This window comes from Phoca vitulina, unplaced genomic scaffold, assembly GCF_004348235.1.
Source record: "Phoca vitulina isolate PV1807 unplaced genomic scaffold, GSC_HSeal_1.0 scaffold20, whole genome shotgun sequence".
NCBI classification, from domain to species: Eukaryota; Metazoa; Chordata; class Mammalia; order Carnivora; family Phocidae; genus Phoca; species Phoca vitulina.
In genome coordinates this window covers 13,267,166-13,293,613 of record NW_022589723.1, presented here as the reverse complement: position 1 = coordinate 13,293,613, position 26,448 = coordinate 13,267,166, and the positions used below count along the sequence as shown (strand labels likewise).

The following is a 26,448-nucleotide window of genomic DNA, read 5'->3' as shown; positions in this document are numbered from 1 at the left end:
CATTTGTATTTCTCATTAGCAGAATTTCGGGCAATATAACAAACTGAAATGAAAAACAACAAATAATTTACTCCTGAGTTGAATGGATTAAGATATTTGGGGTTAGGAGAGCAAGGTTCAGTAAGCACTCTCCCTTCAGCTGATAATGACCTGAGTGCTCTGGTTATTGAATACTCTAGGCAAGTCTGTCCTCCTCAGTCTTGGGAACCATGGGATCTCTGATCCAGGTTTCCTAACCTGACTGCCATGGCGGCAGCTCTGTAGGAATATGGTGCACATTCAAAAGTGAGGGATTGCTGGGGAATCCAAAAGCAGTTGATGCTCTGGCACCTGAGGCGTGCAAAATTCTAAAGTGCCATCTGAATCTTCAGAGGAAAATGACGTTCCATGTGACTTTCTCTTGTATATTTTGTGACTTGAAATTTGGTAACCCATGTAGACTATCGTCAAAATACAACATCCATTAACACAGGATAACTAGGAGTTTCACTACAATTCAACTCCCAAGTGTTAGCTCCCCTGACAGTGTTGCTGTTTTAAATCTTAAAATTTGAGTCTTAAACCCTTTTGAGAATATGATAAAAGCTAAGGGGCTTAACTCAAGAAAATACATATAAGGCACAGTATTTTGCACATGAGTTTAAGGCCTCCAGAAGCCCCTAAAACCCATCCAAGGAATCTCTTCAGACTTCAAGGGAGAAGGGGACTGGGGAGGCTTATTGCCATTCCATTTTACCATTACAACTTAGATCTAAATCAGAAGCTACTATTCAGAACTTAATTATTTTAAATTTGGGTAACAGAACCAAAGGCCAAAACGGAAACCCCTACTAGATTTTGTGCTTGGGTTTAGTCCATGTTATAAATGGAGGCTACAGGATCATGGCAGCGAACACACACAGGACAACAGTAAATACAAAGCAGGACTTAGAACTGCTGACGACCATAAGCAGCCTTGCCCTCTCGAAGTTGACCTGACGGTGCATCAAATTTTGCCAACTTGCCAGAGAAGCATCAACTCAAGGAAAGCAAGCTGCTGGGTTTCTCACTTAGCAAGAAGGCGCTAAAATGGTTTTCTGCCGCGGATCTGCAACCAAGATCCTGACCCAAGATTCCTGAGGCCCTCGTTGGGTGGAGCGAGCTCGGGCAGCAACGCCCGGGGCGGGCGGGACCGTTCGAATCTACCCGCTTGGTCCGCAGGCCCCGGCTCCATCCGCTCATGCCTCTCCGCTGGGGAGGCGGCAGGGCTGCGCCGGACACGCCGGCATCCCTGTGAGTGCCCCTCGGGCAGAGACAGGCGCGCGGGGCTCCGCAGCCGGCACTGGGGCGACGGGCGGGGGATGCGGCGCGCGCCCCTGCCCCGCCCCTCCCGGGCGCCGCAGCCCTGCGCAGCGGGCCTGCGTGTGCTCGTGCCGACCCCTCCTTCGCGCTCCTGGCCTGCGGCCGCTCCGGCGCACGCGCGCGGCCTCGCGCAGGGCGGGGAGAGGCGGCGGCCCCCGGCGCCCGGCCCCGAACCTGTCAGACCCGGGGAGCCGGCCTGGAGCTGCGGGCGCGGCAGGCGCGAGGACGGCCCCGCTCCCCGCGCGGCCCCGGCCCGAGCTGTGCGAGTCGGCCCCGCCGAGCCGGCCGGGGGCGGGGAGATGAGCGGCGGCCCCGCGGCAGCGCCCCAGGTAGACTCGCAGCCCCCTCGCGGAGCCCGGGCGCCTCCGGGCCGGCCTGGCGCCCCCGCCGCCCGGGGCTTCGGAACTTGTGGGCAGTGTTGGGGCGCCTTTAATTTATAACGTGTTAACGTGTTTCGTTTTGCACAGGATGGGGAGGGACGCGCGGCGGTGCCATCGGGAACTGGCGCTCCGGTGAAGTAGGAGCCGGCGCAGCCGCCGGCCGGCCGCCTGCACCGAGCCTTTCCGTGCCGCGGCGGCTCAGCCTCTGCCATGGCCGGATCCGGCGCGTGGAAGCGCCTCAAATCTCTGCTAAGGAAGGATGATGCGCCGCTGTTTTTAAATGACACCAGCGCCTTTGACTTCTCGGACGAGGTGGGGGACGAGGGGCTTTCTCGGTTTAACAAACTTCGAGTTGTGGTGGCCGATGATGGTTCTGAAATCCCAGAAAGGCCTATTAACGGGGCGCACCCGGCCCTGCAGGCCGACGACGATTCCTTACTGGACCAGGACTTAGCTTTGACCAACAGTCAGCTGAGTTTGAAGGTGGACCCCTGTGACAACTGCAGCAGACAGCGAGAGTTACTGAAGCAGAGAAAGGTGAAAACCAGATTGACCATTGCGGCCGTTCTTTACTTGCTTTTCATGATTGGAGAACTTGTAGGTGAGTTGTGTTGCCAACTCACTTTCCATTTACCTTGTCCCGAGGGTTGTTGTCAAGCTTTAGTTACACATGATTTGAGGTTTAAACTTTCTTTTCAGGAAGTTTGTTATTTATCAAGATACTGATCTCGTGATAGGAAAAGTCCACACGGTTCCAAAGTGCAGATCAACCCAAGTACGACATAAACTTTCAGAGAAAGCTTTGACTTTTTCTTCTCGTTCTCCAAACACTGTGACACATACTGTAAAGTTAAGTACATTAGCTTCATCGTATATCATGTAACTTCCTCTTTAAAAAATTCTGATAAAACACCAGGTTAGTTTTTGCATCATTTAAAATAGAAAGTGATCTAAACGTAGAATCATAAAATTTTACAATATTATATGACTTCCTGAACACCTGCTCTTCCTTCTTTTTCACACGTAAGGAATCTGAGGGCCCAGAGAGTGAAACAAGTTGTGAGGACACTTGGCTGGTTAGTGGAAGAGGCACATCTACAGTCCCAGGCTCCTTACTTTTTTCTCTACATTTGACTTAAGCGGTCTCTTCTTTGTTAGTATTTCCTTTTGTATTTATATCCAAGAGATTTGCAAAATTAAATACGACCTTTAAAGTTTTTCATTATACTAAGGATCTGAAAGGAACCAGAGGGCTCCCCCGGGGTTTATGAACTTGGTTTTTTATAGTATTTTTTAATATATTTTTTTTAAGATTTATTTATTTATTTGCTAGAGAGAGAGAGAGAGAGAGCGTGCACAAGCAGGGGGAGGGGCAGAGGCAGAGAGAGAAGCAGGCTCCCCGCTGAGCAAGGACTCATCCCAGGACCCTGAGATCATGACCCGAACGGAAGGCAGACGTTTAACGGACTGAGCCACCCAGGTGTCCCGTTTTATCACTTTTTGATAATTCAAGTAATACATTCTCACTATAAAATATATTCTTAGAGATTAATTTCACAGTCACATTAGTGTAACTGCTAACTTCTCTTAGTGACAGTTTACAAAGTGACATTAAAGCAGGGAGATAAATCTGCCATATTGTTTCTTAATAACCATTATGAGAACAGGTGGCAGTCCAGATTAAGATGCTGGCCAGAGGTTATATATAGGAAAATTATATACATTTCCTACCTCATTTTATACCTCTCCTCCCCAGTGCACACTTCAGCCATGCTGGCCTTCTTTGTCCCTATGACTCACAAAGCTCTTTCCTGTCCATAACGCCTTCAAACTGGCTGGTTCCTCTACCTCTGGCTTTCAAACTTTCTTGACCTCACTATAGAAAAAACTACACTTAACATTGTGACCTGGGTAGGCATGCATGCATACATATGTATGTTAAGTACACATACACACATATATGTGTGAATATATGTATAACTGAAACAAAAGTCTCCTTTCTTGTGATGCGTTCTAGTATTTTGTTTTTTCAATTATGGCCCGAGCCCACTTAATTGATTTCGTGTTCCACAGATCAGGGCCTGCCGTTGAAAAACACTGCTTAACCTGGAGTGCCTTTTCCCCAATCTTCTCTTGGCTGGTTTCTTGACATTCGTATCTTACCCCAAAAGATAACTCTGAGAGACCTTTTCTGACTGACTAAAGTAGATATCTCTCCTGTTCTCTCCCCAACTTTAAAAGCCCTCAGCATCTTGAGATTATCTTGTTTGTATATTCACTTGTTTAATATCTGTCTTCTTCCACTGAAGTATAAGCTGCATTCCCAGCATCTACAACAATGACTGGTACAGAATAGACATTCAATAAACTTCTGTTGAATTAATTTTTATTGTGATAGAGAATTATAAATGCTTAAGCTGTAAAGGAAGTAAAAGTGAAGTTGTGGCCAGGTAAGAAGGCATGGCCTCTACAGACTAAGATTCAATGACTTGCCCAAATTCACACAACTAGAATATCAAGTCAGTAGGACTTAGTGATTCTTTTTTTTTTTTTTAAGATTTATTTATTTATTTGAGAGAGTGCGTGCTCATGCACACACACGAGGCGGGGAGCAGAGGGAGAGGAAGAAAAGCAAGACTCCCCACTGAGCAGGAAGCCCTGCGTTTCACTTTGCAGCTCCATCCCAGGACCCTGGGATCATGACCTAAGCTGAAGGCAGACGCTTAACTGACTGAGCTACGCAGGCGCCCCAGACTTAGGAATTCTTGAAGTTAATATTTTGTATTTGAAGTTAAAATCATATTAATCACAATTTTCCCCCTTAAAATTAGAGTTTATTTTACCTAAGTAAAAATTATTAAGATAAAATTGTCCTGACATACCATTTTTGAAATCTCTTATTTGGTAAATGTTGTTTTGTGAAAGCCACAATAAGTATTTTACTTAAAATACTGACTTTATTTTCAAAGATAAAAATCTTATGTTAAATAATACAAAAATACTAATACTTAGGATAAGCATTAACAAATATTCAGGGACGCCTGGGTGGCTCAGATGGTTAAGCGTCTGCCTTCGGCTCAGGTCATGATCCCAGGGTCCTGGGATCGAGCCCCACATCGGGCTCCCTGCTCGGTGGGAAGCCTGCTTCTCCCTCTGCCTCTCTCTCTTTCTGTCTCTTATGAATAAATAAATAAATAAAATCTTTTAAAAAAAATATTCAGAATATTACATAGAATTAAATTGTATATAGTACAGCATTTATTAAAGTGTATCAAAAGCAGTTAGAAATAAAGCGTCTTGTGTAGAAAGTATGGAGTAATTTAAAAAATGAAGTAATTTAAAGATCTGAAAGAGAATCTTGGCTTTGCCACTAACTTGCTTTGAGACTTTAGATCATTCAGCAAGTATTTTTTGAGTACTTTTACAAAGCCTACTATCTGGGGCACCTGGGTGGCTCAGTTGGTTAAGCGACTGCCTTCGGCTCAGGTCATGATCCTGGGGTGCCAGGATCGAGCCCTGCATTGGGCTCCCTGCTCGGCGAGGAGTCTCCTTCTCCCTCTGACCCTCCCCGCTCTCATGCTCTCTCTCTCTGTCTCATTCTCTCTCTCAAATAAATAAACTCTTTAAAAAAAAAAATAAGTAAATAAAACCTACTATCTGAAGCACTTAGTCTAATGGAGGGCACAGATGTTAAACAAATAAATAAATTTAAAATCCACATGGCCTTAAGTGTTATGAAGCAAAAGAACAAGGTACTATAAGACATAGTAACCAGTGGGACATAGTTTATGTATGAGCCAGGTACAGTTAAACCAAAAAAAAAAAAAAAAAAGAGTTATTCAAGCAAAAGGAGTGGAGGAGTTTTCCAAGTGAAGAGAATAGCATGTACAAAGGTCCTAAAAACCTTCAATTCTTTAAAAGGACCTAAAAAGAAGGCAAGTTTCACTGGAATATAATAAGCAAGAGAGAAAGAGGCCAGAGGACCAATCAGGCCGGTTCTGATAGACCATATTATGAGTGTAGTTTTTAATTCTAAGTACAATGAAAAGCCAGTCAAGGCTTTTAAGTGGAGAGTAATATGATGGGATTTATGTTTTTAAAAGATTATTCTGGCCCTTATGTGGAGATGGATTGGAGGGTGTAAGAATGGAAGCAAGTAAACTATTGCAGAGGTCCAGAAAAGAAACAATTATGGCTTGGACTGGTGTGGATGGAGATTGAGAAATATTCTAGAGGTAACATTAACAAAATTGACTAATGGTTTAGATGTGGGGGTTGATTCTGAAGTTTCTCACCTAAGCAACTGAGTGTATGGAATTGTATGTCTTTTATTAGGCAGGGAGAAAATACAGAACAGGATTTAGGCCTGGGCTCAAGGGTTGTTTTAGACAATGTTCATTATCACATGTATGTAAAATAGCCAGTAAAGATGTCTAGATATGAGTCTATAGTTCAGAAGAGAGGTCAAGTCAAGGGATACAGTGTGTAGTGCTATTAGAATGGAAAAAACCACCTACAGAGTCTGTTTTGAGGAACTCCAACTTTAGACGTCATGCAAAAGACAAACAGGTATTTCAGAATCTAAGAAAATAGAGTATTTCCAAGTGGAAATAAATAAGTTAAAGCTGCTGAGAGGTCTAATGAGATGAGAACTAAACTATTCTTTGGATTTAGTAATAGTCATTGATTAACAACTGCATTTTTATTGGGAGTGAAAAAGCTTGAAGAATGAATGCAAACAGACTTCCCAGTAAAGATGGCAAATGAACTCATGTATCTAAATGTACTTTCTCCTGAAGCCTCTCAAACTGAAATAAAGGGATTTTTAAATGTATATATATGTATATAGCCATATATCCATCCACATGTGGGTCTGTGTGTGTCCACATAGATGGGGAAAACTGGAGACAAGATAATAACAACATAACTTTGGGAAACTAGAAAGGAGATAGATAAAAGAAATAACTGACTTAATAGACCCAAGAAAGCCACCTCCTAAGCAGCAGTTGGGGAAAGCCAAGAATCAACTCAGTTTACACTAATTCGTCAGAAACACCTAGAGAATTTATTAAAACACAAATTGCTGGGTGAGAGCTTCTAATTAAGTAGGTCTGGGATAGGGCCTGAGAATTTGCATTTCTTACAAAGTTCACAGGGGATCCTGATACTGGGGACCATACTGAGAACTACTGCTCTTCAGAATCCTAAGTAGGCCCAGAATTGGTTGCACCTGGTACCCCTAGAAGTGTGGGTCAAGAGGAAGACTAAAATAAGGACACTAGTTAAATAGATATAATAATTACATAGATAGTATCCACAGAAATAAGAGATATGTACCTACAAGAATAGACTGCTTTAAAAAAGAAATTCAAGGTAAAGAGCTTTTGAACAATAAAAACAAAAAAATTTTGAACTCCATAAAAAAGTTATTAGATGAACTAAGGTAATCTCTCAGAGTAGAGCAAAAAGATAGAAATAGATAATAGGAGAAAAAACATAAGAAAATTAGTGTATCAATCCAAACTCCAAATAATAGGAATTTGGGGAATAGAGAAAACAGAAAAAAAGAAATTGTCAACAATATAGTTTAAGAAATTTCCCCAGAAGTGTATACCTTTCCAGATAAAAAGAGTAAACAAAAACCCAGCAAATTGGGTGAAAATAAACCCATACCAAGGTACATGATTGTGAAATTTCAGAATACAGGGAGCACATTGTTATCTATTGCTTCAGGCAGCTGCAGTATTAAACAATTCCCTTGGATTGTTTTTTGACAAACATTCCTTAGGGTTTGCCTAAGGCAGATCCTAAGTCAAGTCAAAACAGCCTTGCTAGTGTGCTTTTCCCCAGGGAACTACCAGGCAGATCAAATAATGATAGTTTTTTGGGAATGGGGCTTGTAAGTTATCTCTAACCCTATTTTATTCCTTGCAGTGGCTGCCAGGCTGGTTTTCACTATGATTGTTGCCTGTTGGTTTTCAGGGCTACCATAGAGCGGGAGAGAGGGAGATGGGTCCAAGGCTACAGAATTTTCGATGTTCTTATAAAGATTCAGTTGTTTTCCTTGAATGAATACTATCTGTATCAGCCTTTGGTTAATTTCCAGAGTTCTAAAAAAAAAAAGCTGATTTGGACCATTTTTGCCCAGGTTCTCATTACTTTCATAGAGGAGATGATTTTCAGAGGTCCTTACTCTGCTATTTTTTTGCTGATGATTATCAACACATGGCTCTTTAAGTTTAGGTTAACTAAAATTAAATAAAATAAATCCCTCAGTTGCATTATCCATATCTCAAATGCTCAAAAGCTGCATGTGACTAGTAGCTACTCTACTGGACAGCACAGATAGAACATTTCCATCATCTCCGAGACTTCCTGGACAGTACAGCTTTAAGGTATTACCCTTATTTTATAGATAAGGAAACTGAGGCTCAAAAGTATTAAGTAACTTGCTGAGGGAGTCTCAGAGAGTCCAAAATCCTCTTAGCCACCAACTTGTATTTTTCTCAGTGATTTCCAGCTCTTTAATGTCAAGGGAATATTAAAAGTGGCATTTGTATAGAGCACACTGGAGTAAATGGATATGATTACAAGATCACCAGCTCAGTGACCTGCTGCTCTTGGCTCTGCACACTCATCCCAGAAAGAGGGGAACAACGGCTTCGCACACTTATATGTCATAATACCCTGAACATGAAGTTCATTGTAACAGTGATTCTCAAAGATACCAAGACCAGAAGCATCAACATCACCTTGGGAACATGTTAAAAATGGAAATTCTCAGGCCTCATCCAGCCCTCTGGAATTAGAAATTCTGGGAGTGGAGCAAACAATCTGTAGTTTAACAAATCTTCCAGGTGATTCTGATACACATAAAGGTTTGAATATTGTATATTATAAAGAGCTTATTCAATGAATGGTGCTAAGACAATTGGTTAACCATAATAGAACAACATACATACATATACACACACACACATACACGTATACAAAATTAATTTTATATATCATATATACATATAATGCCTGGAAAAATTTTATTCTAAATACCACCTTTAATCTCTCTGAGACACTGCTGTCTATACCCAAGGGAATCAGTTATCTTTATCCTTCATTTTGAACTAATTAATGTACATTTAAAAAATTTCTTCAGTTTAATTTTGTGGTCAAACCCTCTCAAACAAGTATCTATCTTCAGCTTTCTTGTAATATTTAGATACTGTGGTTATTAATTTCACTAATAGTAGGATTAGTAGGTTGAGTAAAAGCTGCAGTACTAAAACACAAAATTTCTATGTGTTAGAGCCCAGTTTAGTGGTTCTTAATTTTTTTTTTTTTTTTTAAGATTTTATTTATTTATTCGAGAGAGAGAGCATGAGCTCAAGCAGGGGAAGCAGCAGGGAGCCCGACAGCAGGGCTGGATCCCAGGACCCTGAGATCACGACCTGAGCCGAAGGCAGACGCTTAACCAGCTGAGCCACCCAGGCGCCCCAGTTCTTAATTTTTTTAAGGTCATTGACTCCTCAGAATCTGTTCATAGAAATGGACATTTTCACCACAAAAATACACACATATTTAATGTTTTGCATAAAATTTCAGGATATCTTGATTTAATTGTAACAGGATAAAGATTTAGTTCAAAGTTGATGTTTTGTAGGATGTTACATATTTTTGGTTTGCTTATGTTTATTATTTTAATTAACTTATTCCTTCTTCCCTCTCATCCTTACTCCAAGGTGGATACATTGCAAACAGCCTAGCAATCATGACAGATGCGCTTCATATGTTAACTGACCTAAGCGCTATCATACTGACCCTGCTTGCTTTGTGGCTATCTTCAAAATCACCAACCAAAAGATTCACCTTTGGATTCCATCGCTTAGGTAGGTAATTGGTAATTTCTTTTGGTTTATAAAATTTCATAGTAAAACCACAATGAATTATAACTAACCTCTGAGTAACTGAAATCTTTCTGTTGATAACCTATTTGAATAAAGCAAATGAAAATAGATGAACAAGTTTATTCAGATACATATAGTCCAGGATACATTCAGCCTAGTCAGCGATAAACAGTTTACACATATAAAATTATATGGTAATCATTAATCTTTAAATGTTGTTCCCTATTTCCTGAAGATGTTATCAGAAAAAAGTTTACCGTCAGTTTATTCAACCAGGCAAAACCACATGAGTTTAGGCTAGGCATGAGTTTAGGCATGAGTTTAGCTTCTTTCTCACACTTCAGGTATTCCAGCCAAAGCTGCTTAGCCCAGATCTTAAGCAATACTATAATATGTTTCACATATACTGTGTGGTTGACCTTCGTTGCTGCCATTGTATCATCATAATTCTGTAAATGCTGATAAAGATTCTTTGCTTGACCAAATTTTAGTCAGTCTCCTGAGCCTTCTCCCAAGCCCATCTGTGTACTTCCTTATAAAATTCTGTTATAGCAAGAAGCCTGCTAAGCCAGTTTAACAGAACCCCACCACTCTCAGTATCTGATGGGTTATCCCCTAGGTGATGTCTCATCGCACTGGCCTGTCTCTAGCAAAAATTCTCTTAAGTCAGTTTTGCCAGAATCTCCCTCACCCCTGATGTTTCCTCTTAGTAATTTTCCATTCACTGACTCCCACACTGCTCCTTGGCTCTAAATTCCCACTTGCCCATACAGTATTCACAGCTGAACCCAATCTCTCCCCGCCCCTCCGCCCCTCCGCCCAACGCAGAGTTCTATTGCAGTGGTCCTCTACCTTTCTTGGTAGCTTCCCCCCTTGAATAAAGTCTTCTTTACCATGTGTTGACAAGTGTCATTAAGTTTTTTTCTTTAACAGTATACACATATTTTTATTTTCCTATTTTGAACAAATATTTGAGAGGTTAAAATCATACATGGTTATCCATACAACTCTCTCTGTGTTACTGTGTTTTTAGATTTTTTTACTTATTTTAAAAATATGTATAAAACAATTATTTGAACTAGTATGTGAAATGCCATATGTCCAGATGTCATTTGCTTAGAATCCAGAAGCTGACATTTAGGTAGCTTTGGCACAACCTGTCTTAAAGAACCAGAATTAACAACTTGCAGTTTAATTTTGTAGAGACACTGACCTTGGCTAATATATCAGTCAGTTCTTCCCCTTCTTGCTTACTTTTTAGCTTCATCTTAACTCAGCATCTAGGTCTTCTAAAATTTAGTCACTGGGCCTTCTATGTAAAACTCCATTGTACCTGAAAGGCTATATCCCAAGTCGCTATCCAGATCATCGGGTTGGGAAATTCTCCGGCACCCCCACCCCTCAGCCCTGTCCACTGCTTGCTGTACCAGACAGCTAATGCCCTGAGGTGTGTCTGTGATTTGTTACCCACTGCACAGTGCACCCACTGGTTATCAACATATTATACAGTCATTTGTTACCTGATTGCCTTGGGCGTTTTAAACAACTTCAAGATTATTTTCAAACTTTAATTTCTTGTGATTTAAGAACACCTTCAATTTAAGATCTAACATTCAAACACAGCATTATGGAATGGGGTTTTTTTACCTTCTACCACTGTTTGAAAGAGTGCATTTCATTTTATCCTGCGGCTCTTAACCTTTTAGATTATAGACCCCTTGGAACGCTAATGAAAATAGTGGAATTCTCCTCTCAGAAACATGTAATAACAGAACATAGAAAGTCCTACATATAGTGAGAACCCATAATCATGGAAATTCTATTAGATATCAAAGAAATACTTTATCTAGTCACTTCATTTCTTCATAGACAGCAAGCACTGTGAAAAGGTGAGAGAAAATAGAACTGAATGTTCCTATTTATCTCTGCAAGTTTCTGTAGAAAGTCAAATATTCCTTTTTCCTTAAAAGTATAAAGTTCACAATTATGGACTAGATACAGCATTTGACTCCTCTCCCCTGAGAGTTCATTCAAATAAAAACAGCAGAGAGAAGCAAGTGATTGGGTCACCAATACTTTACCACCTTACCTTATGTGTTTCTCATACATGTTCATATCCCATTCCCTGCCGCCCTGTCTATGCAAAAGGCAGCATACTGTATACCCAGTTCTAGACCTGGAAGTGTGTGTCTGTGGACGATAGATAGTAGTAGTACCATTCCTTACATTTATTTCCTTTTTGTTTGCTTCTAACAGTTTATACATGCCTAATAGCATTTGTCACATTTTTATTAGCTATTTTTATGAAATTGTATCTTGTTCTAGACCATGAATGAAGTAGGGATGGAAACAGATAATATTAAACTCTGTGTGTCTGGCAGTAATAAGTGCAGTACACAAGATTATTAGCTGAACTGTTGCTTATTCAGGCTGAGTAAATAAGGACATGAAAACTGTGAAACAGATCATTTAGTATAGCTCATGAACCTCCAATCACTTGTGTTTGGGGTAAATTAAACCAGTTTCCAAACTAGGAATAGGGATATTTTTGAAATTTGGGGACTAAAATATTTGGGACTTGAAAATATTTATCTGTAATTCTGAAACTGTGATTATATTCACAAACTACACTATAAAAAGTTATTTGATTCATAACATAACGGGGTGGTACAGCCTGACTTCTCGGTCCCTTTGACTAAGTAAGAAATTAGTCAAAAGAGAGTTTCCCCCTGATGTCAGGCAGGAGCAGTCCTATTTGTTTTGGTACTTTCCGCTTTTAGAGTTTTGTGAATAAGTTGTCTTTGGTTCAGATCAGAGATCTGCAATTTTACCAGCTATATGACCTTTTAGAGATGATTTAATCTAAGTACAAGGGTTTGTTTTTGGTTTTTTTTTGTAAAATATGAATGATAACACTTGCATTGCAGAATTGTAAAGAATACATAAGGTGGTAAGGTCTAAGTACCTGACCTGGTAGATCTGGCCCAGAGTGAATTCCCAATAAAAGCTAGTTCCAATCTTCTTTTCCTTCCCTCTTCCACCTGCCAGTATATCATCCTGCCCACACTTCTCATATCTCTCAAATGCTCCACACCCCCAAATTACCTGTCTTCCCTCCCTGCTAATCAGAATTCTCTGAGCATAACTGTCTTAGCTAGGTAGTAGGAGAAAAAAAGTAAGGTGATTCACCCTGATGATTAAGCAGCAGTTTTTAGAGCTGCACTTTTTAACTCAGGTCTTTGGTAATATATTTTTTTTAAGATTTATTTATTCATTCCAGAGAAAGAAGGGGGGAGGGGCAGAAGGAGAGGGAATCTCAAGCAGATTCCCCACTGAGTGTGGAGCCCCACATGGGGCTCGATCTCTGCACCTGAGCCAAAATCCAGAGCCTGACACTTAAGCGACTGAGCCACCCAGGTACCCCTTTGGTAACATTTTTGGCAATGTAACTAAATTTATTTTAGCAAAAATCATTTAGTGAGGGTGAGAGAAAGATGTTTTTAGATTTGAGGGGAGGACCAAATAGCTGTCCCAGGAATCTGTTCCATTCTGGTGGTACATTTCTTTCCTTCATGTGAACTCACAGATTGTGTGAAGTCATTCAGGTTTTTCTTTTCTTTTCTTTACTACTTTACAGTGAGGTACAGTGGCAGTTCTTTTGTGGGAAAAGGGGGAGCAGGCTAAGAACCATATATGAGATATTTTTAAATGCTTGGATTCATTTGACTCTGGGTATGTCCTTTTATCCTGGAAGTTAATAAAACTTAGAACTCAGTGAAACACACTGTAGCAGAAATCCCACAGATCTTTAGGAAGAACAGCATTATCTCCCAAAGGGGAATTGCTATTCTCAAGAGAACAGTGCTATCCCCTTGCTTTCTACTTTTATCCTTCTCTGTGGATTATGAGCTTAATTGACTTTTATTTATAAGGCTTTTCTTCGAGTTCTTGGGCTGAAGAAGCTGCAAGGATAAGATTAAGATGGAGATTCTATCTTGTATCTTACCATGTAAAAGGACTTAGTAAGAGTTGTTTGTATTTGAAATAAAAAAGCGGGATTTACATTTTGGCAATGCAAATCATCGGCCTAGGTTAATGGCAAAGCGACAGTGCAGGAGGCTTGTAGCAGAGTGTAGTTCCACTCGGCAAAGACCTTGGCAAATGTGGCTAGATGATGGTTCTACTACGGTAGATTTGTGATTTGTTACGCACTGCGCAGTGCTAATTCTCTGTCGTTTGCTGTTTCATTCCCTGATGCTAAAGGAGCAGAAAGTATTCAGCTAAAAAATCTCTTTCCCTATACATGCAGCCAAAAAAAGAAAATCTCTTCTCCCTGGTTAGTGATTCATTTTAACAACGTCCTCCCACCCCTGACGAGGGCTATGCCGATTAATGATTCATATCTTAGGGAGAATTCATATCACCTGAACATGTGGAAGAGATTAGGTACCTCCTAGAAATTGGAGTTTTTGCTGAGGCAGAAGGAAGACATGAGTGAGATGGTCCAAGTTGGGCCAAAAGTCAGTTTGAGAGTGCTGGGCACCTTGGGTATGGGGTAGAGGGAGTGGTGAGAAGGCAGGAAACAGATTATTTAGAATAGGAACTGAAAGGATCCAAAGACTGCTTTGCAGTTTAGCATGGTATTCCAGTGGCAACAGTAGGCCACTGAAAAATGCTATGTGATGTCTTTAGCCTGAGTGCAGTAGGGTTGTCTGTGGTTTGAGTTGAAATACAAATACAAATTTGGAAATCCTAGGCAAATCCAGCACAGCTCACTGATTTTCCTTCTCTTTCCTTCCTGTCTTTTACTGAAGAAGGTAAAAAAGAGAAATAACATAAAAGGAAGTACAGGAGAGAATACTGTCTCCACTCTCCTTCCCTGTTCATTTTTTTAAACCTCTGAAACCTGTCTTTAGATGTTTGCTATAGTTTTTTGGGGCAATAGACTAGCGTTATGGAATTTAAAGGAAATATACTCATTATTGGCAACATAGCATTAGCAAAGTTAACAGTTATGATAGGCCAGTACATTTAGGCAGCACTCATGAAATAAAAAATATGCTTGGGTTGAGTGTGGTTTACATAATTGAAGCAAATTGTTATTCATTCACTGAATAGGTGCTCAATAGTTAACCTGTTGATTGAATGAGTAATAGTATAGGTTGGAGAGATAGGCAGTAAATATGTACACAAATACAACATAATTATAAGTTATATTAAATGCTAGGAAGCAAAAGAATAAGGTACTATAATGAAGAGTAACAGGAGGACAGAGAAGGACTCAGTGTTTTTCATATAAATCTTGAAAACTTCTAGTTTTGGAAATTTATAGATGTGTTAAAATATGCAATAAACATTTTTCACATTTTATAGTACTATCAAAACTTGACAGTCATCTGTATTTTCTCCCATTTGATATTTTTTCTTACCATTTATTAGCCATTCAAACCAAAACTGCTTATACTCTGTATGTGAAATTCAGGGTATATTTTGGCCTTAATAGATCATTGACCATAAACATTTGTTTATATTTCAACTGAATGAAAAGACCTAAGTGATGTTATAATAAAAAACACATATTCACTCATCTTATTCCCTCATCCAGTGTGACAGTTCAGTCAGATGAATGATTTAATTATTTGTGCGTAAAGTAGCAAAATATGTTGGAACTACTATGATAATAGATTTTCTAGAATTTCCATAAAAATCTCTTTCCCAAGAGTTTTTCATTTATGATAAATTTCCATTTATAGTCAAGTTTACCTAAAGTTCCTGGGGTAGTAACTTTCATGGAAATCTGGGGTTTCAATTGTGAAAGTTCTGGGTCTCCTTTCAAAAATGAAAAATCCATATGTCATGTACGCCTTTGTGTTGAAAAACTTTATTGACCGGAGACTAACCCAGAGCAAGAATGAGAAGACTGGAGAAGTCATAATTTGGTTGTTGATGGAAACCTTCCCTCTCTCTTAAATGTTGGGAGGAAAAAATCTTGCCTATGTTTATCTACATTCCATCATGTTAAAATATACTATGAAAGAGGCGCCTGGGTGCTCAGTTGGTTAAGTGTCCGACTCTTGATTTCAGCTCAGGTCACAATCTCAGGGCTGTGAGATCGAGCTCCGCATCAGGCTCTGCACTGGGTGTGGGTCCTCTCTCCCTCTGTCCCTCCCCGAACCCCCCCATCCCTCCCTCTCTTTAAAAAAAAAAAAAAACTATGAAAAAATTGCAAATGCTAATTCGTCCTATTCATGACATTTCACCAGTTGAATTTATTCACAGTGAAAGAGCTTTTATCAAAATAAATGATCGTATTACTACTACTAGGATTTTTAGCTATATAGTATTATCTGTGTTTTATACTTCTCAGTTATAAATCTCAGCCCTAAAAATCTTAAATTTTTTTTCTTTTTGCATTTATCAGTATTCTGTCTACAAGACATTTTGACAGGTGATTAGAATAAAAAATAAAAGTTGAATGTCTTTGCTTTTCACCAAGGGAATGAGACATGACACATTCTTCATTAATTGCTGGAAAAGGGATATCTTTGATAGCAGCATCCTAATATGTCGTTTAGCAGTTTCTAGGAATCAGCTGAATTCCATTACTCTTAACTGTGGGCAGACGCTGGGATCCCTTTTATGCCACTCACATGGGTGAAAACTGGTGTGGAAAAGTGAGTGTTCATCTGTAGGCTGCAGGAGCCTAGTGGGCCTTCTAAGTGTGGGAATCCTCCCTGCCAAGGATCTCTGTTCATGCTTTAGTTCGACTTTCATTTAACTTTATTTTGAAGTAAAATAAATTTTATTTCATTGGTTGTGCCTTGTATAAAAGGTGATTTTAAGTGTTTAGGAAAATTATCACTGGGATATGGAGTTGGCAGCTTTAGTGTGTGGTCTGCGCATGCACACACACACTCTTGCAGGACTCCCAATATGTCTGAAATATTGCATGGGATTATACTAAAATATTATTTATCTGAAATGCAAATTTAACTAGACATCCAGTATTTTATCTGGCGTACCTACTAGTGTAACTTACCACTTATCATCCAAACCAGGACACTTTTGAGAGTGAAGTGGGGCACTTTTAATAATTATGCCAGGACAGCAGACATAAATTGGGACTATCCCAGGAAAACTGTATTGTCAACCTAATTATAGGGGGTTTTGAAAGAATTTTTAATTATTGGTTTTAGATTCTCATAAGCAATCACAACTTTGTCATTAACTTGTATAGTTATGAATTTTTATAAGTAAAGAGTATTGCTTTATAATTTTATATTAACAATTTGATTAAGTCATCTTAAAAACTATATGGCCTAATTGGTAGCTTCAACCTTGACTACATGATAAAGTTCTATTTTTCGGGTGGGGTGTGTGGGGGGGAAGAGTTTGAGAAGAATTGGTATTTTTTAAGTAAATTTTACCCCCAGCGTAGGGCTCGAACTCACAACCCCCAGATCAAGAGTTGCATACTCTACTGTCTGAGCCAGCCAGTTGCCCCAGAATTGGTATATGTTAAATACCAATTTTATTTATTTTTTTTTTTAAGATTTTATTTATTTATTTGACAGAGAGAGACACAGTGAGAGAGGGAACACAAGCAGGGGGGAGTGGGAGAGGGAGAAGCAGGCTTCCCGTGGAGCAGGGAGCCTGATGTGGGACTCGATCCCAGGACCCTGGGACCATGACCTGAGCCGAAGGCGGACGCTTAACGACTGAGCCACCCAGGCGACCTTGTTAAATACCAATTTTAAAGAGAAAGTTCTCTTACTTTGTGAGTAAAATGAAGCACTGCTAGTACATGAGATTTACAGTTTAAAAATATTTTAGTTATTTTTTTAATACGTGTGTACTTTACCATCAGCAGTTATAATTTAAGACGAGAAATTCCATGCATTTTCTGTCTTGTATTTGGCTTAATTCTTCTCTTCTAACCAATCTACTTACTGTTTTTTTGGATTTAGTAAATAACCTATTATTCACATTTAGCTTACCCTTAATTGTATAGCCTTTTATCATCTCCCCTTGCTCAACCTAACTAACCTCATTCAGCAAATCCATCCATAAATATTTGCTACATGACAACCACTCTGCTGAATGTCACAGAAAATGTGATGTGGAATGGAGCTGGTCCTATCCTCAAGTTGCTGAGAGTCTGCACTTGATGTGGTAGTCTCTCCACAGCTTTGTGTATTTCAGAGTGTCTTTCTCGGTCTTCTTCAGCCGCATGTGTCTTTTGAAGTGTGATGATTAGTATGTCAGAAATAGGCGTACCATGGTTTTTTTTTGTTTTGTTTTCGTACCATGGTTTTGAATAGTGTCTTATGTTTTGAATACAAAAACCATGGTTTTGTATGTTGTGTTATCCCAACATTTGTTCTGCTAATGCACAGGATTTTATTGGAGTTTAGCTACATTACTGAGATGTGTTCAGGAAACAGCTTATAACTGCTAGATAACTTTCCTCTGTTGTAATTTATGCATCAGAATAAAAATGTATCAAAGTTCAATATATTTGAACTGCCTGGAACCTTTGAGCAATGACTTGACTCAGATAACAGTTTCCCAGATTGTTTTACCTTTAACAAGATCAGTGTCTGGTTTCTCTAAAGGAAAAGTTTTCTTTAAAAGTATTTTCTTGCTTTTATTAATTTGAGTGTCAATAGTTGTTTTGTATTATAATGTTAGTTATTTAAAAATGTAAGTACTTCCCATTGCCCTATTGTGTTATCTTGAAAAGATACAAGATTATCTCTACTGTATACTCACATGGTAAAAGTTCACATGATATAAAAGCATATATAGTGCAGTCGTCCCTGTCTCCCAGCCACCCACTTTCTTCATAACCAGTTTTTTTATCAGTATTTTGTATGTCCTTTCAAAGATTGCATGTACAGATATTATTTATGTATTCTCTTTTTTCTTCTCACAAATAGTAACATACCATACACAGTTTGCTTTTTTCACATTACATTGTATCTTGGAGATTACTCCTTATCAGAACATAAAAAGCTATATCCTTTTTTTAACAGCTGCATAGTATTCCGTGTTATAGGGCCCTTACTAATCACTTTTTTATTGATTTCACTTGTTTGCTATTATATACAGTGAATAACTTCATAACACACCTCATTTTGCATATGTGTAGCTCAGTTAACATGAATGTGTATATCATTCCAAGAAGAAGAATTTCTGGGTCAAAGTGCATTCATGAATACTTGCATGCCTTATTATTTTTCTTTAGCCTAAAAGTAATATGTGTTTGTGGTAAAACTTAAAACATTTCAAACATTACCAAAAAGAATAAAATGAAAACTAAGTTTCCCAAGCTCCTAGTCCCACTTCCCAGATGTAACACTTTCTTGTCTTTCTTGTGATTATCAATTTGCCTGATTTTTTTTTCTTTTTTTAACATAAATGGCTTTATGATATTCCACTATATGTATATATCATACTTTATCCATTAAGTTCCTCATTGGTGGACATTTAACAAATGCTCTCTCCAGATATTTTTTGATACTAGTGAAGTTACAGTGAAAAACCTTGTAGGTATATCTTTGCATGTATATCATGTGTTCTATTGAATAGATTCCTAGAATCAAGGAATACATGCATTTAAAATTTTGCTTCATTTTACTAACTGCTCTCCAAAAAGATAGTTCCACTTGATACTTCCACCAGTATATCCTTGCTAACTGTGGCTATCATCAAACTTTTTAATATTTACCAATTTAGTAAGGGATAAAAAACAATTATATTCTTATTTGAATTTCTTGTATTATGATTGATTTTGATAAATTGGTTGTTTCTGTTAATTTTCTGTGTATTAGTATTTGTGTCCTTTATCCATTTTTGTTATGCATTCTTCACTTTGTTATTGATTTGTAAGTGTACTTTTCTACTGGGAAATTAGTCTGTGATCATGTATGTTACAAATAATTTTTTTCAGTTTTTCATTTTTTACCATGTATCTGGTCTGTTAAATATACACAGTTTGACCTTAAAGAGATGAGGGGAAAGTGGGGAGTGGTGAGAATGAATTGGTGGAGAATCCAGAGCAAACTACTAAACACTTTTTAAATAAGGAAAATAACATGACAGAAATGATACAGTGTTTTCATCTCTTCAGAGGAAAGATATAAATAAAATATTGTACAATATTTAATTTGTATGAAGTGTAATAGTCATGCTACAGATATATTTGTTGTTTATATTTTTCCCTCCAGAGGTTTTATCAGCTATGATTAGTGTGCTGTTGGTGTATATACTTATGGGATTCCTCCTATATGAAGCTGTCCAAAGAACTATCCATATGAAATACGAAATAAATGGAGATATAATGCTCATCACTGCAGCAGTTGGAGTTGCTGTTAATGTAATGTAAGCTCTATTTAAAAAAAAAATTTAATAGCTTTATTTTTTAGAATAGTTACAGGTTCACAGCAAAATTGAGCAGAAGGTGCAGAGATTTCCCATATATCCGCTGCCTTCATACATGCATAGCTTCCCCCATTAAGAACATCTTCCATCAGAGTGGTACGTTTGTTACAGCTGATGAACCAGCATTAACACATTACCACACAGCATCCCTAGTTTACATCTGTATGTAATTCTCTTGGTGTTGTATATTCTATGGGTTTGGACAATTTTATAATGGCATGTACATACCATTATGGTATCATATGCTCTATATTATTTTCACATTAATATCTTTAAGTTCTGTGAACTTAGAGACTATTATACCATGCATTCAGTAATGTGCAGTGGTATTTTTATGTATTTTAAAATTATATGGCATACTAATTTTTCTTATGTTAATAAAACATTGATGGAATTATAAATTTCTCATTTGCTCAGTTATACTGAAATTTGACAAATAATTTGGAATTTAAGTGGGACAAAGTTTTTTTTTAACTTTTATATTAACAAGATTTTTTTTAAGCTATAAACTTTTTCCCTGAAAGCTATGAAATTTTTAGGTTATATACTTATTTGGACCAGTAGTCAGAAAACTTTTCTGTAAAGGTCCAGATAATAACTATTTTAGGCTTTGAGAGCCTGACAGTTTCTGTCACAACTGCTCAACTCTGCGGTTAGACAACAAAAGCAGCCACATTTAGTATGTAAACGGATGAGTACAGCTGTGTCCCAATAAAACTTTATTTACAAAAACAGGCAGTGGGCCACATACGGTTTACAGACCATGGTTTGCCAATCCCTGCCCTACTGGCTTCTATTTCCACTTAAAATAAAATCAAAGTCCTTACCATGGCCTTTTTAATAAGATCCTGTGTGCCTCTCTAACTCATACCTTAGCATTCTTGCTCAATCTATTTATTTATTTACTTAAAGATTTTATTTATTTATTTATTTGTCAGAGAGAGAGCGAACACAAGCAGGGGGAACAGCAGGCAGAGGGAGAAGCAGGCTCCCTGATGAGCAAGGAGCCCTACGTGGGGCTCCATCCCAGGACCGTGGGATCATGACCTGAGCCGAAGGCAGACGCTTAACTGAGCCACCCAGGCGTCCCTTCTTGCTCACTTTAGTCTCGCCACAACAACTGTCCTGCTTTTTTGAAACACATAGAGCACATTTTCATCTAAGGGCCTTTGCCCTGGTATTCCTGCTACCTAGCACACCCTTTCACCACCACATGCTGCTTCCTGACTTGATCCAGGTCTCCGCCCAGAAGGACTCTCAGGCCTTCTCTGACAGACTACACTGCCCCAGCACTCTCCATCCCCTCGCGGTGCTTTACTTCTCTTCAAACCATTTGCATTGCCTGGCAGTATATTATGTATTTCTTTGTTTACTTCTCTGCCTCTGTACTAGAACATAAGCTCCATGGGGATAGGGATATGTCTGTCTTATTCACTGTTTTGACCCCAATACCTAGAACAGTACCTGATATATAATAGGTGCTCATATATATATTAAATGAATGAGTTCCATGTTGCCTCATTAATGTCTGATTTGTAACAAATATTTTTATCAACAATACTAGGAAGAATAATAATGTTTTCTTTTATTTTTGACAGAATGGGGTTTCTGTTGAACCAGTCTGGTCACCACTCCCATTCCCACTCCCTGCCTTCAAATTCTCCTGCCACAGGTTCTGGCTGTCGGCACAACCATGGGCAGGACAGCCTGGCAGTGAGAGCTGCGTTTGTACATGCCTTGGGGGACTTGGTACAGAGTGTTGGTGTACTAATAGCTGCATACATCATAAGATTCAAGGTAATAGGATTGCTGGTTTTTCTATTTTAAAATATATTTAATTTCAATATTAAAAATATTAAGGTAATTGTCTTTTATCAATATACTAGATATCAAAGCCAGCCTTACTCATTTTGCATTTAGGTAGGCTTCATTGAGCCATCAGTATAGCTCTTTTGCTAGCACTAAACACGATAGTGTCATTTCACAGAGGTAACTTGTCTGTAGCTGGCTTCTAGACTGCCTTCACTAGAGAACTCAATTTTAAGCCATGTCACTGAACTGCTAGGTACCAGAATGTACACTGGACTAGAAATCCAGAGATTTGGGTTCTAGTCTTGGCTCTGCCATTAATGCTTTGATTCTGAGCAAGTCCCTCCTCTTTTATATGAGAGGCTTAGACCAAATATGTGGCTTCTAAAAGTCCTTCCAGCTCTCATATTCTATGGTTCTGGGTGGAAGATTTAGGGAAGGCACAGAGGAAAACAATAGAACAAATGATTAAACTTCTGGAATTAGGTCTTACAAGGAAAGGCAAAAAAAAAAAATTTTTTTTTTTTTTTTTTAACAATCTAGGAAAGACTGAAGGTGTTTCTCAATTGCAGTATCCAAAAATAAAGGTATTCTTCAGTCCTGGTATAGAAGGCTAAAGAACAGGGGCAGAGTATGGCTTGCTTTGCTTTACAGTCTGTTTTATGTTGGTCTGTATTTAATCACACAGTTTTGTTCTGTCACCTTTCAGCCAGAATACAAGATTGCTGATCCCATCTGTACATATGTATTTTCATTACTTGTGGCTTTTACAACATTTCGCATCATATGGGACACAATAGTTATAATACTAGAAGGTAAGATCTCACTATAATATCCCCATTGTGGGTTTATTACCTCCCTTAATCAGATTGACGGTGGGGGGCACTCTAGAGTAAGAGTCATGTCTTTCCTTTCTCTTTACTGATGCTCATTAGGCTATAGTTACACGACTTTATGTGTATGTAGCATATAAGAATTGATGTACTCTTCCCTCTGTTACCCATTTGATCCTTATAATAGCTAAGAAAAGTAGGTAAGGTGGACATTATCCCCATTTACCAACGAGGAAATTGAGCTTCAGAGGGGTAACATAACTTGCTTACTTAAGGTAATGCTGCTAATAAACTGTAGAGCTGGGACAAAAATACAACTCTTTTGATTCTTGATATAATTATGTTTAGTGGCTTATTAATTCCTTAATTCCCATTTAACTTGGTACTTTGTTATATTTTCAACATGCCTACTTACTGATATTATGTCTAAGTATGTAAGTTCTCAACAGCAGGTTCATCATCATTGGATGGTCCCCCCCCTTTTTTTTTTCCTTTTTTTGTGTATCCTAGCTTATTTGTTAAATGAAGTATTCAGGTTTGATATTTCTTTTAGCGAGAGTGAACATTTTAAAAATTATTAACCTCTTATACATATCTTGCTTTATGTGTGCATGGTTTATCTTAAAGTATTAAGATATTTTAAAGTGTCCATTTAAACTGAATTTGATAAAGCCATTTGGTTTCTTTGGGGAAAAAAAAAGTTCTATCAGTTATGTATAACTTTCTTCCCCAAAATAAACTTTACTTATAAATGATATATTCTGAACTAATAGGTGTACCAAGCCATTTGAATGTAGACTATATCAAAGAAGCCTTGATGAAAATAGAAGATGTATATTCCGTGGAAGATTTAAATATCTGGTCTCTTACTTCAGGAAAACCTACTGCCATCGTACACATACAGCTAAGTATGTTGCTGATAGCAAATGCTGGGGTTGATGGACTTTATCTTTAGAATTAAACATCTGTGCTTATAATTAAGTAGGAAGACTTTTCTGCTGGAAAGATTTGCTTTAAGGGAGGGGTCAGGCTTTTCAAAAGGTGTGTTGCAGATCAATAACAGCAGAGCAATAATTTTCGATCTCTAAGATGAGATCTTTCTGAGAGAGAGAGCAAGCGAGCACAACAGGGAGGGACAGAGGGAGAAGCAGGCTCCCCACTGAGCAGGGAGCCCAACACAGGACTCAATCCCAGGACCCCGGGATCATGGCCTGAGCCGAAGGCAGATGCTTAACTGACTAAGCCACCCAGGCGCCCCTAAGATGAGACATTACAAATTGATTTTTGCCTTCAGATTAAGGCATGAAGTATATTTACCATGCTTTTCCTACATAAGAAAAGCTAGACCTGTTTTTATTTCCTAAAGTCATTTCACAGATTGATGCTTTTTATTTATCAAAATAGTATGTATATGGGTTTATTAAAAAAAAAAACAGGCAAAAGACTTGTAATTGATGTCTAGTATTCTTTCTCTACCTGCGAGTGGACTGGAGGGATTGGAATAATGAGAAGCCATCCTGGCTTTGGAAACTGGCGTACTTCTCTAACAGAGTAGCCTCAAGAGGGAGAAATCAAACGAATAAGAATAGGTTCACTGTATATTGTTATTCCCCTGTGTCATTGTAACTGTGTACAATGAATAGTAATAGTATTTTCTTGACATTGCAGTTCCTGGAAGTTCATCTAAATGGGAGGAAGTACAGTCCAAAGCAAAGCATGTATTATTGAACACATTTGGCATGTATAAATGCACTGTTCAGCTTCAGAGTTACAGGCAAGAAGTGGACAGAACTTGTGCACATTGTCAGAGTTCCAGTCCTTAACTTGATACGTTTTGGGGACTACTGCCTTATTCATCCTGCAGTCACAGAGCTGAGGGCAGTAAATGCGCACATCTGCCTGAGGAAATGGACTCCCTACCAGCTGTGTCCACATCAAGCAGGGTCCCTCAGAACAGTCACTCCAGCCGGACAGCGCTAGTTTCTGTTTAATGGTAAGATGAGACTTCACCCTGATTGTCAGATGAAGGTGTTTCCAAAACACTATTCACAGAGTAGGATGTGACTCCACGGATACCTCAAAGAAGACAATCCAAGACCACACTGCATTAATTATGACAAAGTACATGTCTTAAAGGAAGCATCAAAAATTCAGTATTTGCATTTAAAAATCCTTTTTAAAGACCATTTTTTATCAAGCCAGTGCTGGAAAACTGAATTTTTTTTATTATGTAATCTTGACATCCGGCTTCTGGAATTTGACACCCAGCTCTCTTTTTACAGAAATTATTTCTCAGCAGATTTCAGAGAGTACTAGACATTATCCAGAGAGTGGAATAAGCATGTATTCCCACATTTCAGAAATGTTTTATTTCACAAATAACTTAATGTTATTATTATAGTTATACTTTATAAACCGTTTTTTCCAGATGTTACGGGGTTTTGCATCTCAGAGTTAACATTTTGGGTTATTTGTAATCTTAATCAGAACCAAATCTTTACATATTGTGATCACTGTCATTAGGATTATTTAGGAAGTATTTTCAATACTATTCTGAATGGCAGAAGTTCATCTTAAACTCAAGTTACAATACGATAATGTAAAACAAAATATAGGAGTAAGGATGGAGTGTGGAATGTCAGATTTAAGTCTTCCTGAAATCATTTTTATTGTTCATGGAATTATCTTTACTTAAGAATAGGAGGGGACTGCAAAATGTAAACAGTGGTCCTCTGTCCTTTCAAGAACTAGAGGTTTGCTTGGTACCTTGCTTCCGGCCTCCTTACCAGTTAGTCAGTTTGGGGCCTTTCAGGGTAAAACTCTGGAGGACTAAGGGTCAGTTTATAATGCCCATCTTTCACATGTGGATTAACCACATTCCTCCAGAGAGATTTTCTGTTTGATGATATGGGTTAGGGATTCTCCAGGGACTCCAGAAACCCTAAGATATAATTTTGAGGTTTTCCAATAGTACCACAGCAGAAATGCCCAAAGAGATAGGGAGAAGACATTACTCTGGAAAAAAAGAAAGAAAGAAAGAAAAGTCGAGGGTTTTTGACCTAGTGTTTGTGTTTTTCAAAGCACAGGAATAGGGATGGACATTCAGTCTGTGGTGTGGGGAGGCTAACCATGAAACTTTCCAAACCGAATGCAACCTAATTGGTAACAGTTGTGTTAAAGAGGCAGCTGTGAATATTCATGTTCCATTTTGCAACTGTTGGTTTTGAGATTATCTTTATGCACTTTAGGAGTCCATTTTCACAGGGACAGTTTCTTAACCAAGAATGGCTATGGTTCTTTGGGTTCGCAGAGACTCAAGAGTAGAGTACAGTGTACTGGACAGACAGGTTATGAATTGAAAGCCTACATAAACATGCAGATGACTTATAATATCAAAGAAGGATAGGAAACAGATTTCCTCTTTCTACCAAGTACCTCACTGTAAGTAAACTGAAGATAAAATCTGAATTTACCTGAAAGATGATTATGAGTTGATGGTATCCCCCAAAAAAGGGTTGATGAGGGTTAATGGTATTGAATAAAACCCAGTAAGTATTTACTGAATTGAATTGAAAATTAACTTTAGGGGATTCTTACTGTGGATCCATTTAAAATAATGATTTGGATTTTTCAAAAATTTGGATGGTATATCAACTGTTTAAACCAAAATTCTCATAAATATGGAAGGCAAATAAGAATAAATGAGAAGCATTTCAGTGGACATCTGGGCATTTATGGACT

The 26,448-nt window shown here is 38.5% G+C and overlaps 1 protein-coding gene across 2 annotated transcripts; it reads left to right on the top strand.

The window, feature by feature from the left end:
* Positions 1 to 1,527: 1,527 nt before the first annotated feature.
* SLC30A4 (solute carrier family 30 member 4) lies at positions 1,528 to 25,908 on the top strand. 2 transcript variants are annotated; one of them, XM_032417567.1, is made up of 8 exons: positions 1,528 to 1,670; positions 1,809 to 2,322; positions 9,458 to 9,604; positions 19,852 to 20,005; positions 21,664 to 21,862; positions 22,584 to 22,689; positions 23,481 to 23,615; positions 24,376 to 25,908. In XM_032417567.1, exons 2-8 carry the CDS (start codon positions 1,932 to 1,934, stop codon positions 24,528 to 24,530), a joined length of 1,287 nt encoding a protein of 428 aa, XP_032273458.1. In that variant the 5' UTR covers positions 1,528 to 1,670; positions 1,809 to 1,931; the 3' UTR covers positions 24,531 to 25,908. The 2 variants fall into 2 exon arrangements, with proteins under 2 accessions (XP_032273458.1, XP_032273459.1); XM_032417568.1 differs by lacking the exon at positions 1,528 to 1,670 and having other exon boundaries at positions 1,714 to 2,322.
* Positions 25,909 to 26,448: the final 540 nt, after the last annotated feature.

Excerpts from the sequence above, each read along its gene's own strand:
- SLC30A4 (XM_032417567.1), top strand. The coding sequence starts at position 1,932 with ATGGCCGGATCCGGCGCGTGGAAGCGCCTCAAATCTCTGCTAAGGAAG. Across the intron at positions 2,323-9,457 it reads CATGATTGGAGAACTTGTAG|GTGGATACATTGCAAACAGC; the intron begins GTGAGTTGTGTT and ends CCTTACTCCAAG. Across the intron at positions 9,605-19,851 it reads CTTTGGATTCCATCGCTTAG|AGGTTTTATCAGCTATGATT; the intron begins GTAGGTAATTGG and ends TTTTCCCTCCAG.